Here is a 10,146-nt window from a genome sequence, read left to right on the forward strand (position 1 = left end):
ACACCCACTGTAACAAGGAGGTGCCCATAGTTCGATCATCTGAAAGACTGTGCCATCTAACAGTCGTGTGCAGCTCGAAAACTAAACACCACAGATCATGCTTTCTACAAAATTGTTCCCTGTCTTTTTACAAGAAATCATACTGTTATGTGTACGAGTGTGACTATAGACTGGGTTTGGATTGGTAATCAAATTTATTGAACACTTTAACACCTACAACCCAAAAATGATTTAATTATTTGTGTTTACTCTGTTATTAGGTCAAACTATGTATTCTGTAGTGCTGAATGGTGAGAGAATTAGTAAATAATGACTTGGAAAGGATGTGAAAAGAAACAGTCATAGTCTAGTTTGAAGTATTATTCTGGCATTTGCCTGCAGGGATTGAGGTAAACCATGAAAAGTTTAGTCATAATAGCCGATGTCCTGACCAAGATTTAAATCTGGCACCCCTAAACATAAGTCACAAATGTTATCACTCAGCCAAACTGATGAGTAAAATTACATATAACTTCATAATAGTCATCAGTTAGCGTGTGTAACTTAGTTTTATTTCTGTTTTGGTCGACAACTGCATGAAAGCCAAAATTCAGTGACAGGTTAAGCAGTGTAGCTAGATTAGATTCCTTAGTAACTGCAACTGCATAACAGATTGAGATGGTTACTGTATACAGGTGAATTAAAAGTCAACCTTTCATTTAAACTAGTAACTGTAAACAAAGCTCAAATTAAAAAAATGCGATCATATTATAATCATCCAAAAAAATAGAACTTGCTATGCTCCACAAGAAACTAAGAATCAGCCAACACAGAACACAGGATGCTTCGTCCAAGAAGGCGGCAAACCTGATGGCTTACTAACTTACCTTCATCAATGTCATTCCTAGCAGCAGCTTCTAGAAGCATAACACTGTCACTGAAGTATATGTGTTTGTTGGACTTCGGAACCTTCTGGCCTGACCACTTCTTCTCTCGCTGTGCCCATGCTTTGAGTTGCTGCAAGCGTCGACGGCGTGCCAAGTGGAGACGTTCTTGGGTGCTCAGGTGCTCCACATGGGCCATTTCGGCCACAAGCTCTGCATGCTCCATTTCTGTTTGGTGGTGGTACTGAAATTTCAGGTGGTTAGACAACTATCATGTAAGAAAATAATGTTCACACTATTGTCAATCATGGTAATCAATTCTGACAAATATCATTTCCCACTTTAAATCTTATAAATCATATCACCACACTTGGTGCCATTATCTTATCGAAACTACAATTGGCCTCGTGTCATACAATTAAACCGAATTTATCCTATGACATGTACGTAACGTGATAACAGGTTTTATCAATTAATATCCACACCCTTTTATAGTGATGTAATGAATCATGTATGCAGTCTTGTTTACTTACCTCCTGTGAAACCTTGGCCGAAATCAGGAGCAAGTGACATTCGCCTCCACTTCCTTGTTACGAAGTCCGTGTCCGGAACCACACGAGAATATACATCTTTTAAATACACTCGTACCTAACAGCAGCATTCTGTATTAGTTCAAGCCCATTTTTGCTATTCAACATCAATAAATTTTACCTGCTGCTGCTAGAAATAATCCATAACAAAAAAGTGCCACCGGTTGCCATTTTCCAGATCTTGAAATTACGATTATCATGCGAAATTTGTCGTAACTTTTTCCCAGAAATGTTATCCAAACAAAATACTATACACTTATAAGTATACAAGTAAAGCTGATATTAACATTTAGAAAATTTTAAAATTGCCAATTAACAAGAAAGTTTTCCCGAGTAATATGTCACCCCATGAAAAAAATTTAAACCGGGTCAGCAACTTACAGTTTACGAGCAATGCGCTCACATATCGCCAACTGTCTTTGAAATCTTTCTCCGCAAATATGTCATTATTTACTTAGTATAGTAGCCGTTGGATGGCAGTAAGATCACTACACCCGCAGTAGAGAAATGTGTAGTGATGGAAATTGCTATCTGAATAATAAACGTCATATTGTACTTAATTGAAGCACTAAATAAAAACAATATATTTTTGAAATTAGAATGTTAAGAAATTTTGAAGGAAGAGTGGTTCATGCTGTCAGTGCGGGACTCTGTGCTGCTGCTTCAAGTTTGTTTGGAAAGTTGTCTGGAATACAGGGTTATTCAACATGTGTCAGTACGACTATATGCTATAAACGCAAATAATTTTTCACTGAGCTTGGGAACACATCTGTTAAGTCTCATTCTCATTATGACGTTGAAGGGATAATAGATTGAATTCCCGACAAACAAGTAGTACCGGTATGTAAAAGGAGGTGCATGTCCAGTAGTGGGTTGGTGCAGATAATACATAAGCTGCAGCACCAGTAGAAGATCAGGTATCATGGTATAGTTTGGTATTAATAGGTAGGACAGCACCCAGAAATTAATTTAAACGGGCCTGAGAAGGATTGGAATAAAATAAGCGAGTTTTGCTGTTAGAATTAACAGAAAATTTATCATCACTAATATTTTGCTTTAATTGTATCTGTTTTACGAGCAAGAGTTGTTTAACAACATCCTTGCCGCTTTGACAAGTTTATATGCATCGATCTGTGTTCATTGCAGTTATAAAGTATCTACAGTATTGGTGCTTGGGGAGAAATAAAAAATATGCACTTCAAAAGAATTGCAAAAGGCGTTTTTCATAATGGAGCCAATTTGTGATACAGATTGCTGTTCAGTTACTGCCTTGCAGAGTCTGGCTTGTGCAAGGTGAAGGGAATACAGTGTTAGTGGGAGGAGTGGGAGGGATATGACAGTGAATTCTGATGTTGGCAACAGAAGGAGGGCCAGTGGCAGCAAGTGACTGATTTTCCTGAGACTTTATAGGAACAAGTCTCTGGATACCACCAACCCTTGGTACACTCATCAGCAATATGACCATGACTGCAGTGTCAAGTTCAATTTGAAATTTATTGAACTGCAGTGAAATTTAATTTTTTCTGTAAGTTTACATATGCATTATGCTCTGTTGTAGGCAGACCTGGCTTTAAAGATATTACTCTTTGTTCTCATGGTGGCTTGTAATGCTGGGGTGTGGATGTGTTTTGTTAAGGCACTGCAGCAGTCACCCTCTTCTTTACCGCCCACTGTCATCAGCACTGCAATCAACTATGTTAGCTCGGTATGTTACGTTACAGCTGTCTTACAGCAAAAGGAATGGTTGGTATTCACCCTCTTCAAGGATTATATTTGCTCAGCACACATAAAAGGAACTCTAATGGGAAGGTTGCCATATTTCATTTCTAAAACTGCACAACAGATTATAATAAACTCTGGTACTGGGTGTCTACACTAAAAGTTGCCAGAAGATTTTAAGTTTTAACAGCATTGTTTCAGTATAACTGCTACTATGCATGAAGTTAAAATCAGTCTATCATTTTTTTCAAGAATGGTTCATTGTACAAACAGTTTGTATGTAGAATATGATAATAGGACTTAAGTAAGACTGCACCTTTTTTTTTGCAGCATTTCTTGATATGGCGTCTATTCAGTAAACATAAGAAGAATGGTTACTGTGTGTGTTTCAATGCACACTTGTTCATTTTAACAGTTTTAACCAAATATAGACTCTTAACACAGTACACTTGCAGTGGATCGTATAACATATTGACATGCACGGTAAGAGTTGTTCTAAAAAGCAGTTGTGAACTAGATATCCTTAATGATAGGAGACTAATATATGATGGAGTCCATACTCCAGTTAAAACACGTTAAAATACACGGTATAGCACATTTCCACAGCAGTGCTGATAGGAAGACTGTATGCCAGAAGAAGCTTTATTGAATGAAATAGTAAACAGGGAAACAGCTGAGTATCTTATGATTTAAGACTGGCCACATAGGAATCAGTAAAGGTTGTAGGAAGAAAGAAGTTCTTCTCTCTTTGCCTAATATATCACCATGGACCCCCAACTTCAGTATGTCCTAATAGCATAGAGCTGATCTAGAGAGAGAGAGAGAGAGATCTGCATTATTCAGGCTTTATTCTCTTTTAATATTTTCTTGTGCCATTCTTGCTTACAGGCATATTAATGGTTGTAATGTTGCAGGCATTACTGGGCTCTTTCGTATTTGGAGAAGAAACTTCTCTGTTGTGGTGGAGTGGTGCTACACTGGTGTTGCTTGGCTTGATGCTTATCTGTCATCCACATAAACAACATGAACAATAAACTGATAATAAACTCATTTGTTTTACTTAATGTCATCGTAGAGCCCCTCCTAATTCTTCTACTTTCATGGATTTGGTTCTCTATTTTATTTGATTCTGAATGAATCCTGGGGCAGATATCTTTAGATGTGTACACCAGAAGGTCCCAACCCTTACACCACAGCACAGAACAAACATGGCCAATCACATTCAGTGATTGGGGTTAGCTCTTTCTAATGGACCCAGCAGACTAGGTGTCTCCTATCCCTTCACCTGAGGACAGAAGCAAGTTCAGTTTCTAGAACATTTTGTTGTTTACAATACCAGTGAGGGATATAGTGCAAAATCCCAGTAATCCTGAATGACCAATAATCCGCATCTTGGCGGCATTAAAATGTGTGATCACAGCATTCAGACATCCTGCAATATTTCTTCTCTTAGCTCCTCGAACACAAATTGTGTTATTAAGTTTGAATTGTTAAATGCAAAAACAAGACCTTTTTCAGATACCAGATTCACATTGTGATGTGTTACCAAAGGAACTCTTACTTCTCTGCAAACTTTCAATTTCCCTTTAGGCTGCAAAATGAAGGAATTAATTCTTGTGAGTACTTTTGTTTCATTCACGAGAGCAAATGCTCTGTATTGGCAAAACGTTTATCTGCAGCAGCTTGCCTGCTCATATGAAATAAACTGGAAATAAAAACTGATTGCCTGTTTTAGAAACATGCAGGACACCACAGTACAAAGGAAACTAATAACTCATTCAAAATTGTGGCAGAGAAAGATGAACATTTAATTATTGAAATGCGCAAAACCATAATCTTGCCTTTTTTTCCATGAATGTGAAGCTCTGCCCCTCTCCTAGGCTGAGAGTGAGAACAGAGGTTGACATGGCAGCAGGTTTTTCTGAAATGTCAGTATCTATCTGCAATACTACATGGTATCATATCCCAATGACCATATTTTTAAGGGACTAAGAGTTTTGAGAACAATACTGAGGAAATATTTGTACCTGCAGCGTAGCCAGCAGGTGTGAAATCGAGGAAAGTGTGTGAACTTTGAGTGGAATTTCCACTTCTACCTCTGCTCTTGGGAAGAATATATTATTCCTCTACTAAGACTCCTTTCATGAACAAGAAAGGAGAACCTCAGTTTCTAGTAACACAGAATATACAAGGAACTTCATTTAAAGAACAACAACTACATGATTACTTTTAAAGAAAAAATTGCAGTAATCCAAAACAATGAAAAACCAAAATGTTGGACTCCTGGCTACAAGTCAGCATGCATCTGGAAGGACCTGCGACTGGCCATTTTGACACTTTTTTGGGGGGGGGGCTTTCATGTCTTCAAGCAAATGCTGAGATGGTTCTTAAGTTTCAAGTTGTTACAGTGATCTTCTCTTGCAGCTCTCACAATTTTAATTCATCATTATTAAACGACATTTCTGTAAAGCCTATCATATTATCTAAACAGAAAAGGCATCATGCTGTTTACTGTACATAGAAGGACAAAGGTAGATTACTTCTGTTTTATGACAGCTTATTACGCTTGACACTGATATATTAAGGCACTCCTAATTAATGAAATTAACCTGATTATTTTTAAACCTTTTAACTAACTCCATGGAGCTGAGTCCTTGAGAAGCTGCCAGTCACTCAGCTACTCAATTTCCTAATATTTTATGGCACCTGAAGGTTCATTACCATGTTCACAAGAGCCTTACACTGGTCTCTATTCTGAGCCAGATCAATGCAGTCCATGTCATCCCATTCTGTTTCTCTAAGATCCATTTTAATATTATCCTCCAACCTACATCTAGGTCCTCATAGTGGTCTCCTTCCTTCTTGCTTTCACACCAAAAATCCAAATGCATTCCTCATCTCTCTCATGTGGGCTTCATGCCCTCCCATCTCACTACCTCCTTGACTTTATCAGTCTAATTGTATTTGATGAAGAGAACATGTTATGCAGTTTTCTCCTACCATTTCGTCCCTCTTAATAGTATGCATCCTCTTGTGTGTTATAAACAAGGTACATAAAATGTATACAAAAGTATGCAGTCTACACAACAGTATTCTGTACTTAAAACAAAGTAGACATTATCGTATCAACATTTGTTTTTATTGACACTAAATGTTTCGACCCTTATTCTGGGTCATCATCAGGCATACTTTGTTTTAAGTACAGAATATTTTTGTGTACACTGCATACTTTTGTATACATTATACATACCTCATTTCATCCCTCTTTGGTCCAGATATTCTCAACACCCTCCTCTCAAATCCCCTTAATGTCAAAAGACCATATTTCACACCCATACAAAATTGCAGGTAAAATTAGTTTTGTATGTTTGATTTTACGTTTTTAGATAGCAGATGAGAAGACAAAAGGTTCAGAACTGAATGGTAACAGTATTACTTGAATGTAATGTGCTCTTAATTTCCTCCTGAATGAAATTTTGATTTGTTACTGTCATTGCCAAATATCTGAACTTTGCCACATTTTCAAAGGATCTATTAGCTATCCTCATGTTATGATTTTGCCCTGCATTATGGTAACAAGACATCAATATATCGTGACATTTTCTCAAAGCAAGAGCTGTTGATCCAGAGAAGCAGCCATTGCTAGGTAATGGCTGTGTAACATGCAACAATGGAGTAACTGTTGGGAGAGGTGTTTTATGTGTGGTCCATGCTGAGGCTATATGATGAAGGCCCCAAGACAAAGCGTGCATCAATGCAGTGGAAACATCCTGCGTCGCCTGCCAAAAAAAAAAGTTTAAGGTGGCACCATCCTCCAGGAAAGTGATGCTCATAGTCTTCTGGGATCATGAAGGCATACTGTGCCTACCGCACACCAGCCTCAAGGACAAACCGTAAATGCTGACTCCTACTGTAACATCCACAGGAAACTTCATAAGGCCATTCAATGGAAGCGACCAGGACTCCTCACCAAAGGCGTGTTGCTCTTGTATGACAACGCGCATCCCCATACTTCCAATAAGACAAATGAGATGCTGCGAAATTTCAAGTGGGAAGTCCTCGAGCACCTTTCGTATAGCGCAGACCTTGCTCCAAGTGACTTTCATTTGTTCGGCACTCTTAAACATCATCTTTTGGCTGAACATTTTCCTGACGATGAAGCTATAGAAATGGAAGTTACTGGCCGGTTCCGACAGCAGCCCAAAGAATTTTATGCTTCTGGTTTTCAGGGGCTTGTGAAACGATGGGACAAGTGCCTCAATGTACAGGGAGATTATGTTGAGAAATAAAAGCATTTTTGAAATCAGTACTTTTATTTATTTAAGTTCTATATCCATTTGTAACTTACGTATTAACTTACCCTCATATTATCCCAGCATTTGCCTGGAGAGACTGGGGAAGATCATGAAAATTTTCAGCCAGGACAGCCAGTGTCCCAGCTGGGATTCAAACCAAGGACATCCCGAATATAATTTTAGAACGTTACTGCTATACCAACCCACTTGGTACCTACAAGGTGTTATGAGCTAACCTAACAATGAAATGTTTTTTGGCATTATCCATCGTCTTGTCTATTTTGAAAAAAAAAAGTCCTGTTTCTTTTTCAAAACACGTTTCGGAGACTGGATTCAGTCCGCGTCCTCAGGTAAAACCTACTGAGTTGGGTCCAATAGCTAGTCCCTAAAAAATAGACAAGACGATGGATAAAGTCCAAAAACATAATACTTGTAGCAATATTGATCATGTTGGTTGCAAAGCTCAAGTTCAACTCAGGTCCTTCAATGTAAATGCGTGAAGGCATATCCATCTAAAGATGACTATCTTCTGCGATGTGGCACAGTGACGTTTTTGTAGACAAGTCTCTCAGAGAAACCAGCTGCCTATATTATAAGGGTAGATCCTACATTGGAAATGGAGCCAGAGGGTACCTTCGAAACATTGGTTTCTATCTACCAAACTATACGAGTCACAACGAACGGGTTGTAGCAGTGGTGACGCTCGGGTGAATCTCGGCCGAGACACCGACTATCGTGACTCATGATAGAGGTGGCTTTCCTCCAACTCAGGAAAATTTCAGGGTAATATCTAGATTAGGCTATGATTGCTTGGTTCCAAATCCTTTCCAGTTCATCAGTCATCCCACCATTCGACGCTTTATAGGCGTAGCCACCGACAGCGTCGTTAAGTAACCCACAAAAGAAATACATGGCTCACATTCCAAAGGATAGTAATCTTCGTAGTCATCACCGTTAGAACCTCACATTTTGCATATGCATTTGTTTTCCAGAAGAGAAATACTAACATTTTACCCCCAGAAACGTTCATCTGCCCATGAATTTATTTAGTAATGTTATTCAATTTCTATATCACAGAACCATATTTGCTTGTTCATGAACCTTGAAGGTAGCTTCCGTAGCTTTCTGCGGCTTCCAGCTTCAGGGTGTGTCCTCGTCTGTCACACATTTAAAGACAATTTGTATAATAATGTGGCATTGGACCCGTTGCTAAGCAGTGACTCTGTAAGACAACGAGGCAGTTGTTGATTTGAGGTGTCATCAGTGCAGATGAGTGAAGTGACATGAAGTAGCCGGTTGGCGAGTAAGAGCTTTCAGTTGTCAGTTGAAAATTAGCCCGTGGAGAGAAGTCTAGGAGGTCGGCGTGAAATGGCCGCAAGCCTGGGGCCCAGTTAGTTGAGTTGTCAGCTGACAAGAGTTTTGCAAGAGTGTGGCTGTGAACAAAAGACTGTATGTGTGATATTTGAGTTGTGTAATTCATTGAGACTGTTAGAGTACCGGCGTTGAATCCATTGCCAGAAAACGGCTAGTGGATATATAACAGACCGAGGACACTAGTCTGTGTATGTCAGTGGTGGTTCCAAATGGTGGTCAATAGATCCATTCACCAATCCATACGCCGTCTATAGTGACACCCCCCAAAAGTCGCGACAGTATTCGTATACTGAAGATTAAAGAGCCTCTTGTCTCCATGACGTGTATGTATTGACCGTCTTCTAGTGCATACAATCTCACTTGTCACTTCACTACATGTTTCGGCATCACTGTGCCATCCTCAGGTGTGTTATTTACGTTAAACTATTGCACTGTTGCCTGTTGTCTATCACAGCGTTTCCCAAAGTGCGAGTCCCGGCTGTCCCAAGGAACGTGAAGCTCTCTCTGGGCCGGTCGTAAAATAGGCCGGTAAGAAAGGTAAGACATTAATCGTGATCCCAAATCAACAGTATGCCGACAGTGATTATGCTGAATTAGCTAAATGATGCAATATGTTTATATATATATATATATATATATATATATATATATATATATATNTGCTCGGAGCCTCTGAAATTTCTATTCACTTTGAGGGAACCTCAGACCGACGTCTATTAAGGCGCGTCTACATTACTCGTGCTCGCCAGGCTTGTGCTCTTCGGGAGACTCGTCTGGCTTGTATTTGTGCTCGTAAATCTTCGTCCACACTACTTCAGTTGCTCGCCAGGCCTCGGCGCGTGAGGATCCGTATATTTACTCGTAGTGTGTATAGGCTGTAGTCGTATTTTAATTTATTGGCTATAGTTTTTAAATTAAAAATTTAAAAATTGCTTGTCTCGTGACTTGTCATATCCTCCACATTACTCGCGAGTATAGCGAGTCACAGGAGCACGAGTAATGTGGACGCGCCTTTAGACTGAACCACTTCCTACATTATGTTTTATTTTATGTGATTCTTTCAAATCCTGAAATTTGCTGGAATCTGGATATTTCTTTTTCAACTTTCACGAATTAGGACCTATTGCCTGTTCAGCTTGAAGGTTCTGAAGATGTATATCCACAGACATTTGGTAGGGCTCTTTTAACGGGGTATCGGCCAATAGCAAGGCCCCTACCTACGTAGGGGAACACGGACATGCATTTGTGCCTCGAGCGGGATTAGAATCCGCGATCCCAGTGTTCGAGCAGTTCAAAACCATGCGC

At 39.3% G+C, this 10,146-nt stretch overlaps 2 protein-coding genes across 6 annotated transcripts in view; one reads left to right on the top strand and one right to left on the bottom strand.

The window, feature by feature from the left end:
• Positions 1-1,856, bottom strand: part of LOC111874774 (protein phosphatase 1 regulatory subunit 16A) — a 33,873-nt gene extending 32,017 nt beyond the window's left edge. For both annotated transcript variants that reach the window (XM_023870553.2, XM_023870552.2), the window contains exons 1-2: positions 1,397-1,856; positions 867-1,107 (exon numbers count right to left, since the gene is read on the bottom strand). In XM_023870553.2, the coding sequence (XP_023726321.1) occupies positions 867-1,089 (223 nt within the window). In that variant the 5' untranslated portion in view covers positions 1,090-1,107; positions 1,397-1,856. The remainder of the gene's footprint in view (positions 1-866; positions 1,108-1,396) is intronic.
• Positions 1,857-1,903: 47 nt separating this feature from the next.
• LOC111874775 (transmembrane protein 42) lies at positions 1,904-4,222 on the top strand. Of its 4 annotated transcripts, none has more exons than XM_023870555.2 (4): positions 1,904-2,168; positions 3,012-3,158; positions 3,503-3,655; positions 4,087-4,222. In XM_023870555.2, exons 1-4 carry the CDS (start codon positions 2,085-2,087, stop codon positions 4,204-4,206), a joined length of 504 nt encoding a protein of 167 aa, XP_023726323.1. In that variant the 5' UTR covers positions 1,904-2,084; the 3' UTR covers positions 4,207-4,222. The 4 variants fall into 4 exon arrangements, with proteins under 4 accessions (XP_023726323.1, XP_023726322.1, XP_023726325.1 ...); XM_023870554.2 differs by having other exon boundaries at positions 1,906-2,164; XM_023870556.2 differs by having other exon boundaries at positions 2,083-2,164; positions 3,016-3,158.
• The last annotated feature ends 5,924 nt before the right edge of the window (positions 4,223-10,146 follow it).

The sequence above is a fragment of the Cryptotermes secundus genome, unplaced genomic scaffold, assembly GCF_002891405.2.
Source record: "Cryptotermes secundus unplaced genomic scaffold, Csec_1.0 scaffold955, whole genome shotgun sequence".
NCBI classification, from domain to species: domain Eukaryota; kingdom Metazoa; phylum Arthropoda; class Insecta; order Blattodea; family Kalotermitidae; genus Cryptotermes; species Cryptotermes secundus.

What these genes read in the sequence shown, in the direction of transcription:
- LOC111874775 (XM_023870554.2), top strand. Translation starts at nt 2,054, where the DNA reads ATGTTAAGAAATTTTGAAGGAAGAGTGGTTCATGCTGTCAGTGCGGGA. An exon ending in CAATCAACTATGTTAGCTCG is followed by an intron (nt 3,159 to 3,502) that starts GTATGTTACGTT and finishes TTTTTTTTGCAG; the next exon opens with CATTTCTTGATATGGCGTCT. An exon ending in ATAACATATTGACATGCACG is followed by an intron (nt 3,656 to 4,086) that starts GTAAGAGTTGTT and finishes GTAATGTTGCAG; the next exon opens with GCATTACTGGGCTCTTTCGT.